Here is a 26,897-nt window from a genome sequence, read left to right as displayed (position 1 = left end):
TATATGATATATGATGTCTGACGTATCGTCACCCGATTCCGTATCGTTCAGGCCGGATAACTTACTTCAAACGCTTGGCGGAGTTCTAACGTTCTCAAGTCGACAATCCTGCTCTGCTCTGTAGGCATTTATCTTTTTGTTAAGGTTTTGCTCTCCGCGAGGTAACGTCACTTTTGGTTTGGCGGGTTTACCGCACCGTTGCCATCACCAACCCGGCTTTTAGAAATGGCTATTTAAAGGCATATTTTAGCGAGATCTCATCTTAAGACTTGTCTTTAAGCGCCTTAAAGAACTACGTCATTAATTTTCCAAACGCAAAAATGTACGTCTTTTAAGCGTGACGTTTTTATAAATCAGCTGTAAATATTCCCTCAATTTCCAAATTCATTTACAGATTTGACAGAATCTACCCCTCCACATTCCGCTTAAGACTTTATAAGCGCTCTCTTTAGAAGGCTGGTTACCGCTTAAAGACGTTTTAAGTGTGACGTCATTACTTATTCGCTCTAATGTGGAAATGTCACCAGCTTACAGCGTCTTATGCGCAAAAATTCGCCTTAAATCTTGCTGCATAATTTGAATCAGCTGCTATTTTGAAGCTACAGGTAAAGATGAGTTATTATCTTATATACATTCGATATTATTATTGAGTATTTTCAGGGTAGAGTTTTGGATTGGCCCCAACCTTAACTCGTATTTAGTGTTTGCTGGCACGTTAGATTTCTTTTGTCCTCCAGAATGTTAAATGGAAGAAAGGACAGTTTCTTTGTTTATTATTGAGCCCTCGGAAGTATTTCGAGTTATGTTGATTGTGTTTATTACACTTTGGTAGGTTTTAAACACGAGTTTCATATTTTTAGGGTCCAAGGTACGAGAATTATCCAAGGTCCTAGCAGTGTTCCAAGGTACGGGTAGTGTTCCAAGGTACAATAGTTCCATGCCCACTAAGGTACGGGTAGTAATCCTATGGCTGGATGCCCTATATAAGGGTAGTTTTCCTATGGACAGGTGTCCGATGGACGGATGTCCCATGTAGGGATAGTTTTGCCTATGTATAGAGTGCCCCAGTATGGATGTAGCGTAAGCCCCATGCTGCTTTGTTCCTGTTTTCAAGCCTAGTCAGTAGTTACGGCTATTTTGGTTCATGGTGTCCTCGTTCTGAGCCCTTTTATTGTATTGGTCAACAGTGACGTCGAGAGACAGTGCAGAGATACAAGCCCACCTCACGCTGATACTGTTTGAAGCAGGATTGCCTCAAGAACAAACAGCTAAGTTTAATTTTAAGTTCTGGTTTTATATTTACAACAACATTTTCAGTCTTAAAACAATAAAGTACATCTCGAATAATTAGCTGATAGTGGTTATTATAAGATCTATGTCAAATTATTGTTTACGAACTTGGTTATATCTTTAGGTTCATTACGAACATATTTTGTAATAGTATTACTTTCTATATATAAATAGCGTCATTTTGACAGATGAATAACCGAACAGATTCTGGAATCAACGGCTTGCAACATTTCTGATTTAACATTGTATAAAATATGGCAAATAAAGTAATGCTACTTTTTTATATTTTTAATAGCTTTATTTATATTGTATTTTTCCGTAGTCTTTTTCATAGAATATATTTAATACTATTTTTAACATAACTTTCATCGACATATAACCACTATAATAACTAGAGTTCAACAATGTCATCTACTATCAACAGAGTCCATGAATAAATATAGTCATTAGTTTTAAGTAATATACAACTGTGTTTTCTTTCTCTGTTCATGCCTGGCGCCCAATATCTATATTTTTGATTTGTTATTGTTAGTTAGTTTTTCTCCAGTGAAATACCTTATCCACGACTGCTCTACCAATGAAAAGCTGCCGTTCGCAGTGATAATGTTTAAAAAATACTATAATGGGCGTACTCCATTTGTCTCAGTTTAGGTCAAGCTGTATATATTTTAATTTATTATAAATATACATTCATACTATTGAAATTATATACAGAAAAGACCAGGCTACTAATAACATAGCAAGTTGCCGGACGAATTTACGTTTACCCGATTTGCGTTCGTACTCGAGATTCACTGCCGGCTAGTCGGTTAGTCAGGCAGTACGCAGTTGCAGTTGTGCTTGGACGCGTCGGTCGTGACACTAGGAATATGGCGAGGAGTGCCGAAGCCGAGTATTTATTATTTTCATTGTAAGTGTTTACCTTCACTTAAGGTAATATTTAAAATTAAAATACTTAAATATTTAACATTTGAGTGTGTTTACAAGCCAAAACTAAAAATAAATAAATTCTATAAACCCAAAATAATAAAATATTACTCTAAATAAAAAAAAAGTTATAACAGGTGTTCAAAAAGACCCCCTTCTTGTGCTAGACAGAAGGCTAGGCGGTCGTAAAATCCCCATCTGACATTGGCTAACATATTAGGGCTAATAGTTTGGAAAACCTCTCGTATTTTTACTTGAAGCTCATCCAGATTATTAGCCCTATTATGGCCATTTTTGATTTTACATAACCCGACAAAAAGAAATCATTGGGTGAAAGATCTGGTGATCTAGCGGGCCACAAAATAGTTCCATGCCCACTAATTAAACGGTTGGGAAAAGTATTGTTCAAATATTCTTGAACAATACAGGGCAACCATCTTGTTGAAACCAGACATTGTGGAATCTATCTCCCAATAACTCAAGAATTCTAGGGAAAATCTGCTGCTGTAACAAGTCCAAATACTTTGCAACTGTTAAATTATCCTCTATAAAAATTGGACCAATCATATGCTCCCCTACAAAACCACCCCAAACATTTAACTTTTGAGGATATTGCGTGTGTACCTCAAAATATCTGTGCAAATTCTCCCGAGACCAATATCGTACCTGTGTAGGGTTATGACGACTCAATAAAGGAAAACTTGATTCGCGGTGAAAACTATACGCCGAATAATGTTTTCATTTAAATTGGCCTTTTCCATTACAGATTTACAAAACGCTATACGCCGAAATTGATCTTCATGGAAAATTTCTTGACTTTTGCGCGCTTTATACGATAGGTATCCATTCTTTTTAAGGACTCTTTTAACCGTGCTAGGTGAAGAATCTGTTACTTCAGCAATTTGATTACTTGCAAAACGTGGGATTTTGATCCGCCGTAGAACAAATGAACACTTGCTTTAACTCCTGTTCTTCATTAATCAACACATCAGGCTTTTTGAGTTTTTGTGGGGACACGCACCCATGTGTTTCAAAATTATTAATAACTCTTGATATATTTAGTAGGTAAAGATAGAATTGGCTTGCCTGTTTACAAAAGTTTGTGGAAAAATTGTTTTTATATCCCGATAAGACCTATTTTGGAAATACCATTTTACAATTTGAATTTTCTCACGAACTTTGTAAACATCCTTTATTACCTAAAAAATTAATTTTACACGAGAACTGTCGCGAGAATCTATGTATTCGTTTTGGCTATTAAAACACGAATAAATACAAATTCTGAAATATTCTTATCACATATCTACCTATGTTTATTTTATCGCATTTTTTCGGCTGCTTTTTATCCGGCGGACGGGTATACGCTAATTCGTCCGGTTCTGCCTATGTTACTACTACGGTGGTCCTGTCTGTATACAGCTTTTAATATGTTCAAGCTGTATATATATATATATATATATATATATATATATATATATATATATATATATATATATATATATATATACAGCCGTAACCTATAAATATATATATATATATATATATATATATATATATATATATATATATATATATATATATATATATATATAATATATATATATATATATATATATATATATATATATATATATATATATATATATATATATATATATATATACATATATATATATATATATATATATATATATACATATAAATATAAATATATATATATATATATATATATATATATATATATATATATATATATATATATATATATATATATATATATAGATATATATATATATATATATATATATATATATATATATATATATATGATTATATATATATATATATATATATATATATGTCTTTATTTAAGCACCATGCTGTTTTGTTCCTGTTTCTCAAGCCTTTTCAGTAGTTACGGCTATTTTGGTTCATGGTGTCCTCAGTTCTGAGCCCTTTATTGTATTGGTCAACAGTGACGTCGAGAGACAGTGCAGAGATAAGCCCACCCCACGCTGATACTGTTTTATTTTTTATATATATATATATATATATATATATATATATATATATATATATATATATATATATATATATATATATAGTCGTAACTAAGTTTATAACAACTTGCCACCTCCAGCCCTTATGCAAGTTTTCATCCGCGCTGGCATGCTTCTTATTAAATTATCCACGTTATCTTGGGGTATGTTTTCCCATTCTGCTAATGCTGCATTAATAAGCTGTGCGAGATTTCCTGGATTGTTTCGACGAACTCTAACCCTTCTTTTGAGCTAGTCACACAAGTGTTCGAGTGTTTAGATCTGGTAAAATAGACAGGCCAGTCCAAAACTATGACACCTTCCGTTTCAAGACATTCTCTAGTCACTCTGCTGGTATGGAGAGGTGCACCATCGTGCATGAAGTTAAAATTATCTCCCTTGCAGCTCTCCAAAAGACTAACGATTGGTTCTAGCACCAAATCAACATATTTCCGACCCGTTAAAATTTGTTGAAGTTGTAACAATGGAGTTTTGCTCCCAGTATAATACCTCCTTACTCCTCCGAACACTACAGTTCCTCCTTTATATCTTGGTACATATGTGGCAGCCTGAAGTCTCGCTCGTCTTCCTAGAGCTCTGAGAACCCGAATTCGATGGTTATCTGATCTTAGGCCAATTCTGGTCTCATGCGAAAAAAGAACATTTTGCCAATTCTCAGTTGTCCAGTTTTGATGTTGAAGGCATCAATTTAGCCGGTCAATTTTATTTTGCAGAGAAATATATATATATATATATATATTTGAATGTGGTAGACAATGATTCAGTATAAAAGTTAAAAGAATTGCGCACTTTGAATGTCTTTATTTACACACAACCAAACTTATATGGTATCTTCTATTATTTCTCATAATTTTTCAGATGTACGAAAATGTTGTGTTTATGAATAAAACTCAGTCCTTACTAATGACTTTTAATAAAAAATAATCCATATAGCAATAAAAAAAATCATCAGTTCCCAAAATAAACAAAATGGTATTTTTTTGGTTTCTGAAACGAAATTAAGATTTAAATTTTTAATGGACAAAAAGTAGAAACAAAAAGAAAATTGATAATTTTAATATTCCTTGATGCCACCTCTAGCCCTTTAGCCCTTATGCAAGCTTCTATCCGCGCTGGCATGCTCCTTATTAAATTATCAACGTTGTCTTGTGGTATGTTTTCCCATTCAGCTAATGCTGCATCAATAAGCTGTGCAAGATTTCCTGGATTGTTTCGACGAGCTCTAACCCTTCTTTTGAGCTAGTTCCACAAGTGTTCGATTGGGTTTAGATCTGGTGAACAGGCAGGCCAGTCCAAAACTATGACATCTTCCGTTAAAAGACATTCTCTAGTCACTGTGCTGGTAGGGGGAGGTGCACCATCGTACAAGAAGTTAAAATTCTCCCCAATTGCAGCTCTCCAAAGACTAACGATTAGTTCTAGCACCAAATCAACATATCTCCGACCCGTTAAAGTTTATTGAAGTGATAACAATGGAGTTTTTGCTCTCAGTAAAATAACTCCCCAGAACATTACAGTTCCTCCTTTATATCTTGGTACAGATTTGACAGGCTGAAGTCTCGCTCGTCTTCCTGGAGCTCTGAGAACCCGAATTCGATGGTTATCTGATCTTAGGCCAATTCTGTTTACATCCGAAAAATGAACATTTTGCCAATTCTCAGTTGGCCAGTTTTGATAATGAAGGCATTAATTTAGCCGGTCAATTTTATTTTGCCCAGATAACTGTGGGATCCGTAACTCTCTCCTACTGTAAAACCCTCGAGCACAAAGCCTTTTTCTTATGGTTTCAACTAAAACGTTCACACTTGTAGCTGCTACAAGTTGTCTTTGTAGCTCTGGATGAGAAACATTGGGATTTATTCTAGCAATTTGGCACACAATGCGGTCTTACTGTTCAGTTGTGACTCTTTGACGTCTTTGTCTGGGCCCATCCTGTGTGTTCCTAATTCCAAGTACCTTGCATATGTATTCGGGTAAAGCCTACTATCAATGCTACGTCTCTTTTAGAGCAATAATTCGTTCGGTGAGAGCAATAATTCTTCCCCTCTATACAACTGTTAATCCAACATAAGGCATTTTTTAATTTTTTTGAATCGAATGAAAATTACCGGACCCAACCGTGATTTTACTGCTTAACACAAAATTCAAAAGAAAATAAAGCGCAGCAGTCGTTTATTCTTTATTATCATGCTTATTTAAAACAAAATGCCTTATCATAAAGTTGTATACCAATTTTTATCTTTGCAAGAAATTTAGTCAGAAATAAAGAGTGATTCCATATAAGTTTGGTTGTGTATACTTGCTGGTAGAAGTATTACTAACCGTTATCAAGTGTGAACTGATAAGGGTTATCAGTTCACATTAGATAACGGCCAGTCATACTTCTGACCGAAACGTTGTGTAAACAAAATCAATAAAAATTAATAATAAATTTGCTGTGAATTAAATCAAGGATAATAATACTCTCGCAACATGCGGCCTAGCATTGTCTTGCTGAAAGATGGGGTTTTGGATGGTGTGATGATATGGAATCACATGTTGCTGCTCCACCTTATGAATAAAGCTTACTGAATAAGTATAGTTAAAAAATATCATCTTTGGTTTGGTTGTACTTTGAATTTTAAACATTTAATTTGGGAAACCATGCGTGATGTCCTCGCAGGTTTCGGTGACTGCAAATTCAAGATTAGTGGCCTAATGAAAGTTACTGGTCTATAACATTTTCGTTGTAATACACACAACCAAACTTATATGGAATCAATACTTATTTCTGACTAAATTTCTTGCAAAGATAAAAATTGGTTTACAACTTCAAGCTAAGGCATTTTGTTTTAAATAAACATGATAATAAAGAACAAACGACTGCTGCGATTTATTTTCTTTTAATTTTGTGTTAAGCAGTAAAATCACGGTTGGGTCCGGTAATTTTCATTCGATTTAAAAAAATAAAAAAATGCCTTATGTTGGACTAACAGTTGTACAGAGGGGAAGAATTATTGCTCTCACCGAACAAGGAATGCTCCAGAGAGACGTAGCAGAGATAGTAGGCGTTACCCAGGGTGTTGTATCGAAAACATATGCAAGGTACTTGGAACTCACAAGGAACACACAAGGATAGGCCCAGACAAAGTCGTCAAAGAGTCACAACTGAACAACAAGACCGCCTTGTGTGCTAAATTGCTAGAATAAATCCCAATGTTTCTCATCCAGGGCTACAACGACAACTTCTGGCAGCTACAAGTGTGAACGTTTCAGTTAAAACTATAAGAAAAACGCTTCGTGCACGAAAGTTTTACAGTAGGAGAGAGTTACGGATCTCACAGTTATCTCTGCAAAATAAAATTGACCGGCTAAATTGATGCCTTCAACATCAAAACTGGACAACTGAGAATTGGCAAAATGTTCTTTTTTCGCATGAGACCAGAATTGGCCTAAGATCAGATAACCATCGAATTCGGGTTCTCAGAGCTCTAGGAAGACGAGCGAGACTTCAGGCTGCCACATATGTACCAAGATATAAAGGAGGAACTGTAGTGTTCGGAGGAGTAAGGAGGTATTATACTGGGAGCAAAAACTCCATTGTTACAACTTCAACAAATTTTAACGGGTCGGAAATATGTTGATTTGGTGCTAGAACCAATCGTTAGTCTTTGGAGAGCTGCAAGGGAGATAATTTTAACTTCATGCACGATAGTGCACCTCTCCATACCAGCAGAGTGACTAGAGAATGTCTTGAAACGGAAGGTGTCATAGTTTTGGACTGGCCTGTCTATTTACCAGATCTAAACACTATCGAACACTTGTGTGACTAGCTCAAAAGAAGGGTTAGAGTTCGTCGAAACAATCCAGGAAATCTCGCACAGCTTATTAATGCAGCATTAGCAGAATGGGAAAACATACCCCAAGATAACGTGGATAATTTAATAAGAAGCATGCCAGCGCGGATGAAAACTTGCATAAGGGCTGGAGGTGGCAACAAGGAATATTAAAATTATTAATTTTCTTTTTGTTTATGCTTTTTGGCCATTAAAAATTTAAATCTTAATTTCATTTCAGAAACTAGAGAAATACCATTATTTTGTTTATTTTGGGAACTGATGATTTTTTTATTGCTATATGGATTATTTTTCATTAAAAATCATTGGTAAGGACTGAGTTTTATTCATAAATACAACATTTTCATACATCTCAAAAATTATGAAAAATAATAGATGATTCCATATAAGTTTTATTGTGTGTATATTGAGAATCTACTTAGACTATACTAACAGCAAAAGTTAAGTAAATTGCCTATTTCGTTCAGTGTCGCTGCTGTTATTAGCTTGCTCCTAGTTATACATTTGTCCTTTAATTCAATTAAAACGATCTAGTTTGAAGCAAAAAATTAATTAGGTTTCATTGTACGAGGCGTTGCGCGTCGTCCTGGATAATATAGAACATTTTACAATCTCTAAATATCATATTGCATTTTAATAGGTTTAAAATAATTTTTTTTTATTGCCTATTGTCGATCCAATTTTGTGTCATTTTGAATTATATCTAATAGTGGTTTACCATACGAAGCCTATTGTCTATAGAGGGGTTAGAATATCATGTTTAAACATACTTTACCCGAAAAAGAAAATGCTTAACATTTTTAGAATAATTTGGTGTATAATATGTGCACTCGTTTCTGCCATAGAGGTCTCCCTACGATGTGTTACACACTAGATGTTCGAGAGATGAAAGAAAATATTTAATATTTATATACAGCTTGTCCTAATATTCCGTGGACATACATTTTTTTCAAGTGCTTATACAGAGACAAAAAATTTAGTAAATACTAGAGGGACCATTTTACGAAAGTAAAATCTCTAGCAAACAATTTGTAGATAAATTGTGTCCAATGAACTTATTTTGATTACAAAAATTCTATTTCCACGGAATATTGGGACACCCTGTAGTTATATTGAATGATGAGTTACTTACTGCTTCACTGTTAATACTAGGATCTTGTACCGGTTCTAAAGATAAGACTTTAAGAATCTGATGCTTTTCTGGATCCGAGACATAAAGATGTCCATCAGCTGGTGATATTGTAAGATAATATTGATATGCTACTTGAGTTGCTCTGTAACAAACACAAAGTTTTTTCACTGTTACTACACTATTCAAGTTAATATATTACCATATATTAACTTGAAGAGTGATTCATACTAAATTTAATTGTAGACGTAGAGGCAGAATATAACATTGCCAAATGCATATCATTTTGAAATGTCCAAATTTTCTAATACGTGTTTTTTTAGAAAAATATTCCAGTGATAACTCATATGGTGAATCTGCCTATACTTTTTTATCATTAAAATATATAGCACTTATAGTAATTTTATCGAATTGCTAAATATACTTGGAAGGAAATTATAATAAATCGAAAAAAAAAAGACTTTAAACCTCTATAGCTAGGAAACAAAGCAGAATCGGATTTATGTTGATATGAAAAATAAATCTTATTATGTGAGGAATCTCCCGGTGAAAGATGGCACATGTTTTTTAAACATCACGTATTTGCGTTATAACCGATATCGAATATAGGCTTGGTGCATTTTGCTCTATTTTTAAAATTTCGACAGCAGGGCTCGGTGCGGCAGAAATCAAAACTTTCCGGCTCTGTATTTCATGCAGTCCCGGTTGCATTTTTCCGTTTCCTAGTCGGCTAGCGCAATCGATTGCGTTAATCGCATAGGAAACGGACTCGAGACCTGCAACTCCGTTTACTAAGTGGTTAACGCAACCAATGCAAATGATATTATTATGAGTCATAATATTATTATTATGACAGGTGGACCTGCATAGGTGTTAAATTTAATAAATGTAAATTAATAATGAGGTATTTTTATTCTGGATTCCAAAAAAAGCAACATAATTGAGAGATAAATCTAATAGGTAACTTTTAACGTTTTATATGCTAATATTAGCAAGGCAGTTCGGCAATACAGCTTTAAGACGTGGTTGATATGTCAATCTGTTTTTCTTTTAATAAATAGTGCTGAGTCGGTGGTTGGTTCCTTGTGAAACATCGTTGAAATATAAGAATTTTAATAAAACACGGTTTTAGATATATAAAAAAAATTAAAAAGAGTAACTTAGTTAGGCATTTTTAAGAGTTCTTTAAAAACTAACCGTTTAACTACAATTTAAGGATATATAATATATTTGCTATGGTGGCGGATTTAAGGAGTTTACAATAGAGGTAATAAAAAATGTGTTTAGAAATCCTTGTCGTTTACATTATTGTAGTTTTTAGCTGATTTTAATATTTCTAACTGTTCTAGATAAGTTAAGCATCTGCCTTTTGTTTCTCTATCTAATAACTTAATTGAGTTTTCATTAACTGTGTGACTATTTAATATACAATGAGTTGCTAGACCGGAACTTTGCTGGAGATTATTAATATATTTTATATGTTCTTTAATACTTATATCTAAATGTCTACCTGTTTGACCTATACGTACATAACATTACAATTACCGCAATCCACCCTATATAAATCAATGAATGGAAATATTATGATTTTCGTTGCTGGAATAATATTTTTGTAACTTTATTTATTTGATTAATTGTCAAATTGAATTGTTTAAATCTTATTTCTTAGAGTTTTGTTATAGTGTAGTGGTTACAAGTAATATTGAGTATCCCATTTTCTGTGTCCTAAGTGACTATAAATAGAGCATACCTAGAAAGTTCATTGCAAGCGCTTCTTTGCATGGGTTGCGATGACCACTTAGTAAACGGAGTTGCAGGTATCAAGTCCGTTTCCTATGCGATTAACGCAATCGGTTGCGCTAGCCGTATAGGAAACGGAAAAATGCGTCCCGGTTGCCGTTCATGCTGATTGCATTGAAGTAATATTAAAATCGTGGTTTGTCATAATTATTTTTTGAGCTGCGACGAATGCAAAGCAAGTGTTTATATTAATATATATATATATATATATATATATATATATATATATATATATATATATATATATATATATATATATATATATATATATATATATATATATATATATATATATATATATATATATATATATATATATATATATATATATATATATATATATATATATATATTAGCAGTTATATAAACAAATTTCTTGCAGTAGGTATATAATAAAATTATATAAAAATTCTTGCCACTTAACTGCTAATATAGAAATTTAATTCTACGCTAGAAATTTAATTCTACGCTAGAAATTTAATTCTACGCAGGCCGCTATCTCCCGTTCGGGACTTAATATCTAACCGATACTTTCCGACAAGTCGGAATTAACTATCTCTGCCTGTGGTTTTCATTTTGTGGATCTCCCAAGCTCACTATATGTGTGTTAGATCATAAATGAGATTCACTTTTTAAAAAAATTTTATTTTCTTTAAACACATTTATAATATTTTATATTTTATTTTATTTATTAATTTAAATATATATATGTTAGATCACAAATGAGATTCACTTTTTAAAAAAAAATTATTTTCTTTAAACCCATTTATAATATTTTATATTTTATTTTATTTATTAATTTATTTTAATTTAATTATAAAAATTCAAACGGACATAGTCTCGTTTAGCAACTAAAACTACTCTTATTGATTTACAAAAATAATTGGATTTTATAATAAAAATAATGATTAGATTGACAATAATCGTGAGAACAATAGAATATTATTATGATACGTTCGCGATTTCGCAACGCGCGCCGGACGTGTCGCAATAGGATATGGCCTGCCGGGTGAACGTACTGGGTGGACCAATATAACAGCTCCCCCTTTAAGAGAAAAGTTGCTCTGTATAAATGCTCTGTATAACTCTTCTTCGGGATTCTGGATATCGTGTGGATGGATAGCGGTTCTTTGTCTAGGCAAGAAACTGATCAATCTTCTTCGGGTTGGTTTTGGATGTTCTAGCTTAGGTGGAGATGGTGGAACTTCATTGGACTGTCCCATGGTAAGGCAGAGAGGTCTTTTTCTACGACATTTGCAAAAGACATACAAAGTTATTAGTAAAATTATTATAATTATTGTTGATATGGTAAACCAGGATAGATGTTTCTCAATGAAGAGTTTGTTGATCATCTTGTCCAGTTCATCAGAATATTGATCTAGCTTGTGTTGGGCAATGTTCAGGTCATCTAAATCAATCTTGCTTAAGTTTAAAGGATTCAGATCAGGTAGATGAAACTTTTCTGGAATATGGTTACTGGTAAGAGATTTATAAGTCTTCAGGTCTTGAAGGGTAACGTATAACATTGAATCATCATCTCGTGCAATGTATGTTTTTATTGTTGGTATTATATGAAAAACCTTTGTTCGATTATCTAATATAGGAATTGGATATAACGATATACAATATAAGATTCTGGTTCAATTAAAGGTACTTTCAAAACAAATACTATTCTGAGGTCTGTCTGAAAAGCATCTAATTCAATTACGTCAATGTACTGAGAGACGTTTGAAGAATAAATTGGAAGAAGAATGTTCTAAGAAATAATTTTTTCTTAGTTATTGTGAGGCTTGTTGTAAAGCAGATATTAAATATTTAGATGTTACTATTGAGCTATGAAGTATATTTAATCGAGCAAAAGCAAGTGCGTTTAAAGCACCGTTTAGATAGTTTTCTACAAAAGCATAACTTTCCATAGAAATTCACATATTTCTAGTGTTTTGATTTGTGCTTGATAAAATGCGAGATCATCGGCAATGTTTGTTATTGATTGATTAATTTCAATTAAATCTCTATTAAAAGTTGTGACTGAAATTTAGTTCTTTAGTAATGTTTTATATGTCTTCCTTATAATTAAGTTTTACTTATAATTATTTTTTTTTATTAATTATTGCTAATTTCCTATAATTCATTATTATTATTTCCTATAATTAATTATTATTAATTTCCTATAATTATTATAAATTTCCTATAACTAAACTAAGCCTATTGTGAACGGCCTAAGAAGCTGTAAGAAATAATTCTTATTCAAAATACGGTTTTAGTCTGTCGAAATTTATTTTTGAATTTTGTTTAGTACGTGGGTTTAAAACTATAGCAGAGTTGTCAAAAACTTCGGTTATTTCAAAGGGACCATAGATTCTTTTACATAAACTTTGTCACCAATTTTATATTCAGGTTTTTCAGCTGATACTTTTAGATCGAATCGAACTTTAGACTTTTCCTTTTGTCTTTGAGTTTTTTCGCGTGCAATCTTATAATAATGTTCCATACGATTATTAAGGTCTCTTATGTACTTAGATATTAATTTTTCTTGGTTATAGAGAGTTTCTGGTGCTCTACTTCCTGTATGACCAAAAATAAGCTCATATGGAGTGAAACCGTGTGTTTTATTTCTAGTATTATTGTAACATATCACGGCATAAGGAAGGACTTTGAAAGGATGTTCATTGGGATTTTCTGCAGAGTTTGCACGTATCATTTCAGCTAAGGTCGCTATCGTTCACTATCGTTCTATAGATCCGTTGGACTGAGGGTGATTGACACTCGAAAAGGTTAATTTTATGTCGTACAATTCGCATAAATCCTTCATCAGAGTATTATCGAATTCACGGCCATAGTCGCAATGTATTCTGAGAGATGTTCCGTAATGCTGAAAAAATAATAAAAGTGTATTTACAACTGTTTCTGCCTTTTTGTCGCTTAAGGGATACGCTTGCGTAAATTTTGTTAATTCGTCTCTGATAGTAAAAGCGTAGTTTCTCGTAGGGTATTCAAATATGTCGATGTTAATTCTTTCGAATGGAGTTTTCGGTGTTTCTGTCACGACCAGTGGCGTACTAAGATTTTTCCTACATATTTTTACCTTTTGACATATCTCACAGCTTTTAATATATTTTTCTACATCTTTCGGTAAATTTGGCCAATTATATTTTGCTTTAAGTCGTCTGACTGTTTCATTTATGCCTCGGTGTAAATTGTTTTTTCCTGTGTGATACTGTTCCAATGTAATAGGTATCTCGTCTTCGCTTGGTGTCTTGACAGTGTTTTGGCATATTCTTAATTTTATGTCTTTGTCAGCAAAAATATAAGATAGTGTTTCTAAGATAGGCAAATCCAGATTATTTTCTACGCAGTAGATGTCGGTTGTGTTAAATTCCTCTTGTCCTTTTAAAAGTACGTAAAATAAGTGTGCTACTACAGTTCCTGGATCAAACGGTACTGGGATAATAAAATATTTTCGTCCTTTTACCTTTTTACTGGATACTATATTTAATTTTGATTGGCTAAAGTTGTAGTTTTCTTCAAAAATGTCGTCTATTATTTCTTCACGTAATTGTTCCAGTTTATTTTGGCGAAAGAATGTTATTATGTTTTTATTTGATTTATCCAGAAGCTGTGAATTGGAAAATTCCACTTTCGAGTAATCGATTATTGATCTTGTCTTCTATAATTCTACAAATTTATTGTATTGTCTAGTAGCTTCTTCATCGGTATCGCTATCATCTTCTTGGTGTTCCTCATCTTGATTTTCGGTGCCTTGGATCTCATCTTCATTGGATGCTAGAATATTTATTTTCTTTTGGAGCTTAGCACATTCTTGGAAATGGTTGATTTTAATTCTGGATATTGCATCGGCGTTCTTATTTATTTTTCCAGGCTTATATTCAATTTTGTAGTTATACTCTTCTAACTTTAATCTCCAGCGAGCTAGCCTACTTCCAGGGTCTTTGATTGAGAAGAGCCATGTTAAAGGTCGGTGGTCGGTAACTAAGATGAATTTTCTTCCAAACAGATATGGTCTGAAATGTTTTACAGCCCATACTATCGCTAAGAGTTCCCTCTCGATGGTAGAATATTTCGTCTCCGCAGGGCAAAGGGTTCGCGATGCGAAAGCTATAGGAAGATCTTTACCTACAGGGCCTTGTGATAATACGGCTCCAATGGCAAAAGCACTTGCGTCGGTGGTGAGTAGAAACGGTTCTTCAAAGTTAGGATATAAGAGTATTGGGCCTGAAATTAGCGTGTTTTTTAGTTCTTCGAACGCTAATTTACATTCAGTGTCAAAATTGAATGGTATATCTTTTTTTAACAGTTTAGTCAATAGTTTCGATATCTTCGCAAAATTCGAGATGAATCTGCGGTAGTAGCCTGCTAATCCGAGGAAGGATTTGATTTCCTTGGGATTCTTCGGTTCTGGAAACTTTTGGATGCATTCTATCTTAACTGAATCCAGTTCTGGTTTATCATCCATCATCATCATTCTATCTTAACTGAAACCAAATCTGGTTTGACTCCATCTTTCGTTACGATATGTCCAAGATAGGCAACTTCTTTTCTCAAGAATTCGCACTTATCGGGCTGGATCTTAAGATTCGCTTTCCTGAGTCGTTTAAAAACTTCTTTTAAGCGCTGCATATGTTCATGGATGGTCGGAGAATAGATGATAATATCGTCCATATATACTAGGCAACGTTCGTTTTGTATTCCTAGGAGAATGTTGTCCATAACCCTCTGGAATGTGGAGGGGGCATTTTTCAGGCCAAATGGCATACGAACAAATTCATAGTGGCCATTTTCCACGGAAAAAGCTGTCTTGTGTATATCTTCTGGCTTGATCTCGATTTGGTGGAAACCTGGCGCGAGGCCAAGTGTCGTGAAGTACTGACATCTTCCCAGCTGATCTAGTAAGTCAGAGATATTTGGTAGGGGATATCTGTCATCTACACTGACTTCATTTCGTTTCCTGTAGTCTATGACTACTCTCCATTTCTGCTTTCCAGAAGCATCAATCTTTTTGGGTACTACCCAAACAGGGGATGATCATGGGGATACAGATGGTCGAATTATTCCTTGGTCCAACATTCTTCCAATTTGGTGTTTTACTTCCTCCTTGTGAATTTGGGGATACCTATAGGAGTTTGTATAAATAGGTTTTGCGCCCTTTGTGTCTATGGTATGCTTGATTTCATTTGTGAAAGTTAAATTATCACCTTCGAGGTAAAATATGTCAGAGTATTCTAAACATAGATCTGTTATCATTTCGTGCTCTTCTTCGTTGAGATGTTCGGTTCTTAATTCATTTTTGATTGTTTGCGTTCGATCAATTATAGGTGGGTTTTGATTATCAAAGGTGTTTAAATTTAGGATTGGGTTAGGGTTATAAGGTTCTATAGAAATGTCTGAAAAATCTATTATTTTAGAAATACCATTAACATTAGCAACAGAAGTAAAAAATTCTCCGCTACTCTTAACATAAACAAGAGCATTTGGTAATCTGACCTTATCTTTTTCCTGTGAGTGTAAAATAGCATCAGTGTTAATTAAATTAGATTTTAATTTAACAATTTTCTCGGTACGACCGGCAATGGATATCTTATTACATTGTGTCTTATAGCTGTTATTTGTTTTATTAGAATTATTTTTTAAAATACGAGGGGTTTCCCGTAAGTTGTCATTTGCCTTAAATAAAGGAAGTGTTTTAAAATTAGTTATTAATTTTTTTGATTTAAGATCTATTATACATTGATAGTGTTCTAGAAAATCTGCGCCTAAAATACCATCAAATTCTATGTCTAAATTACAAATAAATACTTTATGTGGATCTTTACATGTAAATGGAATCATGGTTGATTCTGTTATCTGTATTTTTTGATCTGTAATGCCTTGTATAGTGAGGTTTTCGTAATTTCTGTTAAGATAATTTTTTACTGTGTGGTTTTTAAATATTGAAATACCTGCACCGGTATCTAGAAGTAATTTAAATTTATTAGTAGCGTCATTAATATAATATAGATTTTTCGAATTGACAGTATGGAGTGGAGTTAAAGATAATTGTGTTCTAGGACATCTAGGTTGGGATTCTACTGGTTTAAGTTGAGGGCTTGAATTTCTGTTTGTATTTTCGCTACTGGGTCCTCTATTTCTGTTGGTGGGTCGTTTTGGTGAGGCAGTGCTAGAAAATTTTCGTAATTTTCGGTTTCTTCGAAATAGTCTTCTTCTTGAGGAATATAATCTGTATTTTCATCTTAATAGTAATCGTCATAATATATAGGTTGGTCATAGAATTCCTGATCGTAGTTTACATGATGATTTCTTGGTTGATTAGGGTTCCTTTGGATAACAGATGGACGGAAGGGTTCATTTTGGTTTACGACAGGTCTTTGTAGGTTTTGAAAATAATTGGGTCTAGGTTGATATGAAGTAGAAAGTTGGTTATAAGCTGAAGGTTGAGCTTGAGAAGGGTTAGAATTATTTGGAGGGTGAGAAGCTTGGGGTGTTTGTCTGAAATGACATTGGCTAGACAAGTGTTCAAGTCGGCCACAAAAGTTATATTTCGTGCTTGTAGGTACAGGATTCCTACTAGGTTGGGGTTGTCTATGGATTGTTGATCTGATAGGGTTATTTTTATTGGATTCAAAATAGGATAATTGGAGTTCACGTTTAATTCTACTTTGTGCCTGTAATATATCTCGAGGATTTCCTGAACGAATTATTTGTCCTAAACGGGGTTCTAAACCAGTCAATAGGGTATTTAGGGACATGGTATCGATTAAACTACATTGAGCTAACTTTTGTTCGTTACTTAATTCTAAGGATTTATTAATATTAGCGATCATTTTTGCGTTAAGCGTTTGCAATCTACTAACAAAATTTAGAGGTGATTCATTAGGTAATTGTTTCATTCTTTGGAGATCTTGTATTAAAGATGACAAATCTCTAGAGTCGCCAAAATGCAAGTTTAATAAAGATTTAATCTCGTTGTAACTTAGAGGATTTCTAGAGTTTATTAATTGAGCGGCTTTTCCTCGTAACTTATTTTTTATATGAATTGATAGTAAAACCTTTTGTTCAATATTTGCCATACTGTTAGCACAATCACAAGCATAAAGAAAAGTATTTAAAAATATTTGATTCCCATCAAATTCGGGAATAATGGAAAATATTTCAGATAATTTATAAACTTCAGCGTCTTCATCTCTTTTGCTTTCCGCAGCTTGATTACGTGTTTCAGGCATTTTTATTTAGCTTAATAGACAAAATAAATGTATTTAAATAGTATTTATTTTTAGAAAATAAAGTAACTATGTAAGGTAGTTTATTCACCTTACGGAGAATTCACACTAGTACGGAAGATTTCTATTTAGAAATTTAGAGTTTTATTTTTAGTTTTATTTGAAACAAATAGTTTTAATTAATTCTTAATTAAAAAAAATGTTTTATACTAATACTTTTGTTTAGATAAAATTAAATATTCTTATATAGATTTTCTTTTTAGTTGCTTAGTTTTAAAAGATGTTGAGTGAAGAGTAGTAATTTTTATAATAATAAATAAAATATTTAATATTCCTTTTATAATAGAATATCGAACAATATGGTTCCAACACAAATAAAATAATACGTGATAATTCAATATTACTTACGTTTTTAGAAACATCGGTCTCGTCTGATTCTATCAATCAGGATGCTGCCAGGGGCGTCACTAGGTATTCCTTCCACGGTGTCGATAGTCAGGACTTAGGTTCTTTTTTCTTCTTAAGGGATTAGAATCCACCGTCAACAGTTGGTTTTTCCGCAGAAACGTGTTCTGTCGACGTTTCAGATCCTACCGACTGCGCCAATTGTTAGATCACAAATAATGAGATTCACTTTTTAAAAAAAAATTATTTTCTTTAAACACATTTATAATATTTTATATTTTATTTTATTTATTAATTTATTTTAATTTAATTATAAAAATTCAAACGGACATAGTCTCGTTTAGCAACTAAAACTACTCTTATTGATTTACAAAAATAATTGGGTTTTATAATAAAAATAATGATTAGATTGACAATAATCGTGAGAACAATAGAACATTATTATGATACGTTCGCGATTTCGCAACGCGCGCCGGACGTGTCGCAATAGGATGTGGCCTGCCGGGTGAACGTACTGGGTGGACCAATATAACATATATATATATATATATATATATATATATATATATATATATATATATATATATATATATATATATATATATATATATATATATATATATATATATATATATATATATATATATATATATATATATATATATATATATATGTATATATATATATATATATATATATATATATATATATATATATATATATATATATATATATATATATATATATATATATATATATATATATATATATATATATATATATATATATGCTATATATATATATTGTAATATATATATATATATATATAAGCAGAAAGTAGTCTCGACTGACTAGTGAAAGAAAATCTGGGATTTAGTGGGGGATTTGCAGTCGGAAGGGGTTTGACAAAATTAATACACTTTGTTAATTGTCAAGCTTTCGGAATTTATTTATTCCTTCCTCAGGACACAAAATGGAAATACAAGTTAGACAATTGCTGTTATAAAAGTTAAGAATAAGACTTACTTAACGTGGTACAGAAAATACCTTCATAAAAACTACATTAAACATGGTTTGTGTTGATAACTCCACCGTGAAAGCATCGCTGACCAGTCAACCACAAGGACTCTTATAAGGCGGTTAAGCCGCCAAATATAAGTTAGAACATTAGAATAATTAAGAGATGTTAGAAATTTTTAAATTAAAGAATTTTTTGCGTCTCAATCCGAAGCGTGGAGGCGCAAAACAATTGACAGGCGACAACCGCGACATCCAAACGTCAAAAGTCAATTGTCAGAAGTCAAGTTAGTAAAAGTGATCTATGGATGTCGAACAAGGCTGTGGCATGTCCATCATTGTATTCATGTAAAAAACCAATGGTGTGGGTGGTCATGTAGAAAAGTGGAGTGATCAAGGCACAACACTAAAAAAACACTAAAAAACATTAATAAAACACCCTTACTCGTGCAACGAGAGCAAAAAACAATTAGGTGGTAAAAATACAATTACATTTACAATTCAGAAAATGTCACCAAATATCTGCAACCAGAAAAACACCGAGCGCAATCAGAAAAAGAATTTTCTTATAAGCAATTGAATAAACATTAGGATGTGCTAAAAATTCTGAAAAAAGACAAGAGGTGCAATGCAAACACTTAGAAAAGGCCAAATGATTCAGTCATTTTTAATGGTATAGAAGAAGAAGCGATTTTGTTTGATTTTTGTACAGAAAATGATAAACTAGCTAATTTTCCTATAATTTCCTCTAATTCGGTCATGTATTTTTAAATAACTTTTTACCTACAACATTTACTAGTCCTCGTTTATTACGTATATGAGGATATAAATTTTTAATTTTATTTAAGGTGGTTTCTGTTAAAATTTCTGTTCTAGAAAGTATATTTTGTGAAAGTCCTTGATAGGATATCGGATTTTTAAATAACTTAATTTTAAAACTAAATATAAAGTAATTATTTATGTATTGATTATAAAAAATTTATTATATTGAATAATAATTTATTTTTTAAAATCGATAAATTATTTTTTCAATTATATTGATTTTTGATTTATTTTTTAAATCGATATATGATTTCTTAATTGATTAATTTTTTTAAATCGATAAATTAATGTTTTCTTTTTCGTTTTTCTTAAAATTACTGCTCCCAATGAGCTGCAAAATTGTGTGCGCTATGCACTGGCCCTAACTATCCCTACCGAAAAACCTTAACCAGAGGGTTCGGAGAGGCAAAAAAGAAAAGGCACTTACAGTTTTAATGCTGTCGTGTTTTCTTCTCCTTTCTCGATCCTTTTGCGACTCGTTGTGGGTGCTGCACTTTGCTGCCGTCGAGGTTCTTCTTCGATACGCGCTTAGGGGTTGAAACCACGAAACGACACAACTGGCCCGAAAAGATGCTCGAAAAACACAGAAATGCCGTCGCTCGTATCCTACCGACTGCGCCAATTATGTTGTTCGACGGAAGAAAAGTCTTTAAAACAATTATTTATTTAAAAGTATACAGCGTGAATGTTGTACGTACGAAATCAGACAAAAGAATGAATTTATAATGAACATTAACTTAAAAAGAAAACTTATCAATAAAAGCATGATCAGCAGGTCTCATGGGAACATCTTCGGTGCGGTTGCAGGTGTGGCGGAAATGGCCACATGTAACTCCTCCCTCCTTAAGACGAAAAGATAACAAAGTTTTCTTTTCATGGTGGGTCTTCGGGCATCTCTTCTTTGGATGGGCATATCTTCTTCCTTATGTAGCTCAGCATAGGGTAGAGCAACTTCTTTCTTGTTATGAAGAGTAGGCTCAGAGTGATGAGGATGAACAAAACCATGAATATGATGTCAGTGGAATTGTCCATGAAACTTCTCGTCGATGGCGTTAAGGGATGCAGTTGGTTAATCATTTGCCTTAGCTCGAACATTTTGTCAAAATTTAATTTTGTGATGTTGAAGGCCTCAAAAGATTTACTTCTTTTTACTTGATCAAAACTGATTGGTGGTAGTATTAAAGGCTTGCTGTCTTGTACTGAGACATCATTGGAATATATTTGATAATTTATATGAACCTCACAGCCCTTAGAAATTTTGATTAGGCTGAGCTCTTGAATTTCCAAATATCGATCAGTTTTACATTTTGAAAATATTCTTTGTGGGCTTGAAGGTAGTAAAAGTATTTCTCTTTGCGTTATTTGTTCGATGATAGGCTCGTGAACGTGGATGTCGATTATTTTACAGTCATCGGTAGATTGGTTTTCCATCAGCTGTAGCGTGCACTGGTCATCAGGGTGAAATTCTACGTGGCAATAGAAAGTTTCTTCTAAGAATGGGCAGATGGTTTCTTGAAACTTTATTTTGGAGTCTGCTCGTGCCATATATGGGTATTTGGGGATAATAACTTGGTGGTTTTGTGTTATAGGAAATAAATGATAAAAGGTAAAGGTATCAGGTTTTACGATCGGAATATGAATAGCGAAAATTAGTTTCGTATTCGAAAAAGTTATTTGTGTTCCTAAGAACTATTTGTAAGATAAAATGTTTTTAAATATAGGTATTTGATTTTTATCGTATAGAGTACCTAAATAGTTTATCATTTTTTGGAGCTCTGAGCTAGGAAGTATAGAATTATGTAGTGTATTTAATTTAGCAAACATAATCGCATCCTCTATATTATCTAGAAATGTAATGATATTCTGACAGTCTAAATTAATTTGAGAAAGTATTCCTTGTACGTTTAATGTATTCTTGAAGATTACCGATTTCTTTATTTACAGAGTGTTGGAAGGGTTTTAATCCGTTTTGAAGATTTTCTTGGTTTTTGCTTAGAGTAGTTATTGTTTTGTTATAGTTATCAATCAACCCTTTTGAAAAAGATTTTTGTAAATTGACTTCATTGATTAGTTTCTCTTGATCGTTATTTAATTGATTAATTATTGAATCGTATCTATTTCCACAAACCGGCATTTCATCAGCCGGCTATTTTTATTAAAATAAAAATAGTTTGGGTACCTAGGTCGACTCAGCCTTAAATGAGTACTTGGGATTTACAATCCTGAGATAATAATAGGCGGTTGAAGCGTAGTGCTAGCCACATTACCTTCCTTGTATACCGAACGGCTCTAGTATAGCAAGCTGTACCTTGCTACTCCCAAGGCGTTAAACGCTATATACGGGAGCTATTATTATATCTATTTCCATCGTCTGCGTCTAATGTTCCGAATAGCCATTTATTGACTTTACCTACAACATTTACTAGTCCTCGTTTATTACGTATATGAGGATATAAATTTTTAATTTTATTTTAGGTGGTTTCTGTTAAAATTTCTGTTCTAGAAAGTATATTTTGTGAAAGTCCTTGATAGGATATCGGATGCGTACTATTTTTATCGCGTACTATTTTTATCGCGTAAAAATCGCGTATAAATAATTTTTAATATTAAAAATTGATCTTCTATATTTCTAAATTCGTTAATTATAGTGCTTAAATCTAAATAGTGTATAAAAGTATGCTTAGTATACACTAGTTTGGAATTGCCTAAGTTTAAGGGTAAAATAAAATTATTTAAAGGGGTTATTTGGATATCATCGGCACTACATTTCATGAGAAGCAGGGTTGTCAACACTAGTGTTATCTTCATCCTTTTCCTGAAATGAGAGATTACGTTTAGTTTTTGGTTTCCTAGTGCAACTCTTATGATATGCACCCTTATTTGTTTCTAGTTTAATATCTGACTCTTTTATAATGGTAGTTTTCTGAAATTTCGCCAAGTCTTTAGAACGATTTTTTGTTTTTATGTAAGCGGTTTCTGTGTTAAGGAATTTTGGTGGGTCTTGTCGATTATCATTAAGTTTATTTATTATTGATTCCTTTTTATTTTTTATTGATTTCGTGACTTTTGTCATATCTACAACTTATTGATTCTTGATCTACCGTTAGAATAATTTGATTTTTATATGTATTTAAAGATTTTTCAATAAAAGGTAACTTAAATGTAAGGTCATTTAGTGACCTGTGAACTGTTTCCAAATCAGTATAGTCGTTAGATATTACGATTGGGGTTTTCATATTATCGAGGAGTCTTATTCTATCAGGTGGTCCTTTTTTATCGGGGGTCTTATACTATCAGGGGGTTTTATTCTCTCAGGGGGTCTTATTCTATCAAGGGGTCGCATTCGTATATCCGAAATTACTTTAATTGTCGGTTCTTTCAGAACGTCTAGCCCTAAGACTTCGGGTACTGTCGTATTGTCCAGTGGCGGGAGTTCGTCTATAGTTTCACGAAACTCTTCCATAGTATCATTAGTATCTCTTGTGTTGTTAACTAAGGATGTAGTTTCTAGAGCATTTAAATTGTTAATCATTCCTGGTTTAGATAAAATTTCAACTTCATAAACATTAACAGGCATATTTTTAATTAATTTTTCATTGGGGTTAACAAAACCAGAGAAATTTACATCTTTGGGTTGTCGATATTTAAAGGGAATTTCGATGTTATTTCCTGTCAACTTTTGCTGTACTAAATTAATATTAAAATTCATCTGAATAAGATCATTAAGGCCTATGACACCATCAAAAAAGTCATGAAAGTCAAAGAGAATAATGTCTATATTATTTTTAATGCCAAAATCTAAAAGAATAGGTACTGTAGCTTGATATTTAGTTAGTTTACTATCTATGGCAGTTTTAATTACATTAGATCTTTGATAGATAAAGTTTGGAAAATGTTGTTCTATTCTTGAAGGTTTAATAATTGATTTAATGCTGCCAGTATCGATTAGTAATTTTAGAGAAGGGTTTATTGTTTCAATATATGGTAAAGAATTGTTAGTAGCTATATTATTGATTTCGATCAAGTCAATTGATCGTCGAGGCTGGTGTCTCGAAAATTTTCATCCTGTTCGATATTTTTATTATTTATTGATTGTCGATAATATTGATCATAAATTGAATTATCGCACGTATAATTTTGAGTATTTTCGTCGTAATATACATTACTATTGTAGTTATCGTATGACGTTTCCTGTTCATATTCATTGGAGTATAATTCTTGGTAGTTAGAATTGGGATTCCTGTTAAATAGTTGTCCGTTAGAGATATTCTGTGAGAAACTTTTTCTACTATTTATACTAGGAATACGCGACGTCGTCGACATCGGCTCGGGTTTCGGTAGTTGACTCGGTGGTATAGGTCGTGGTTTAAATACATCCTGTGGCGGTCCAAATATTTCGCGATTTGTAGGAAATCGTCTAGGTGGTACATTTTGTGTTTGAATATTTATCGGTTGTGATGGCTACTCGAATTTTGATCGGAAGGGTTGTTGATTACCAAAATTGTTATTATGATTATTATTGTAAGGGTTACGAGTAGCAAAATTACTGGGTGGCTTAAATTTATTGAAATTATTTGAATGGTTAAAATGGTTATTTCTAGAATTAAATTGATTTTGTTGATTATTATTAAAAGAATTAGGTGGATTATTAAAATTTGGCTTTTGTGATTTATAAAAATCACTATTACATTTTCCATATAACCTTTCAAAATTTTCAAATTCGATCACATAGGCTATCGCGTCTTCTAAACTTGTTGGTTTTTTAATGTATATGTTATTCTTTAAGGTACCACTACAACCTGCGATAAACGTATTTAACGCGGTTTTGTCGATATAAGAAATATGGCAAAGTTTTTCTTGGCGTGTTAACGTATTAAACAGTCCAGATCTCTTCGATCTGAGAATGATTGAATCAAAGCGGTCTTAAGACTATTCCAATCGGTTAATTCGGCTCGATTACCGACCATATATCTCTGCCTTATCAATCAATTTTTCTTGAATTGATTCAAGAATGTGTTGATTAAGTTCGGCATCATTTAAATTTTTGTAACTATTAAAAATACTTTCACATCTGTTGATAAATTTATTGAGAGTACTACTGTCTCCATCGTACGGTTTAATATTATCCATTTTGGATTTAAATAATTCCCAGTTAAGCTTTGATTCAGTCATTTTTTTAGATGGTATAGAAGAAGAAGCGATTTTGTTTGATTTTTGTACAGAAAATGATAAACTAGCTAATTTTCCTATAATTTCCTCTAATTCGGTCATGTATTTTTAAATAACTTTTTACCTACAACATTTACTAGTCCTCGTTTATTACGTATATGAGGATATAAATTTTTAATTTTATTTAAGGTGGTTTCTGTTAAAATTTCTGTTCTAGAAAGTATATTTTGTGAAAGTCCTTGATAGGATATCGGATTTTTAAATAACTTAATTTTAAAACTAAATATAAAGTAATTATTTATGTATTGATTATAAAAAATTTATTATATTGAATAATAATTTATTTTTTAAAATCGATAAATTATTTTTTCAATTATATTGATTTTTGATTTATTTTTTAAATCGATATATGATTTCTTAATTGATTAATTTTTTTAAATCGATAAATTAATGTTTTCTTTTTCGTTTTTCTTAAAATTACTGCTCCCAATGAGCTGCAAAATTGTGTGCGCTATGCACTGGCCCTAACTATCCCTACCGAAAAACCTTAACCAGAGGGTTCGGAGAGGCAAAAAAGAAAAGGCACTTACAGTTTTAATGCTGTCGTGTTTTCTTCTCCTTTCTCGATCCTTTTGCGACTCGTTGTGGGTGCTGCACTTTGCTGCCGTCGAGGTTCTTCTTCGATACGCGCTTAGGGGTTGAAACCACGAAACGACACAACTGGCCCGAAAAGATGCTCGAAAAACACAGAAATGCCGTCGCTCGTATCCTACCGACTGCGCCATTATGTTGTTCGACGGAAGAAAAGTCTTTTTAAAAACAATTATTTATTTAAAAGTATACAGCGTGAATGTTGTACGTACGAAATCAGACAAAAGAATGAATTTATAATGAACATTAACTTAAAAAGAAAACTTATCAATAAAAGCATGATCAGCAGGTCTCATGGGAACATCTTCGGTGCGGTTGCAGGTGTGGCGGAAATGGCCACATGTAACTTGCTATTAAAGACCAAATAATATAATTACATTTTTTACAACCCATTTTTTATTTTTTACAGCCAATTTAATGTATACATAATTCAATTTTCTGAATTCAAAACATCACTTATATGTTTAGAAAACCACATTTAACAAAAATAATTTAAAAAAAATGTAGCAGTAAGTTGAGAAATAATTTTTTGCCACTTTTCGCGTTTTCGGCATCA

The 26,897-nt window shown here is 32.5% G+C and overlaps 1 protein-coding gene across 1 annotated transcript in view; it reads right to left on the bottom strand.

Annotated features, from left to right (window-relative positions):
• The window catches only part of LOC115875724 (teneurin-a), a 214,986-nt gene that overhangs the window by 85,527 nt on the left and 102,562 nt on the right, over positions 1–26,897 (bottom strand). The window contains exon 13 of the mRNA XM_030891237.1: positions 9,246–9,387. Coding sequence (XP_030747097.1) covers positions 9,246–9,387 — 142 coding nt within the window. The remainder of the gene's footprint in view (positions 1–9,245; positions 9,388–26,897) is intronic.

This window comes from Sitophilus oryzae, unplaced genomic scaffold (assembly GCF_002938485.1).
Source record: "Sitophilus oryzae breed Bouriz unplaced genomic scaffold, Soryzae_2.0 scaffold_1394_pilon_pilon, whole genome shotgun sequence".
In the NCBI taxonomy this organism is placed as follows: domain Eukaryota; kingdom Metazoa; phylum Arthropoda; class Insecta; order Coleoptera; family Curculionidae; genus Sitophilus; species Sitophilus oryzae.
This window is presented reverse-complemented; position numbering and strand designations above follow the sequence as displayed.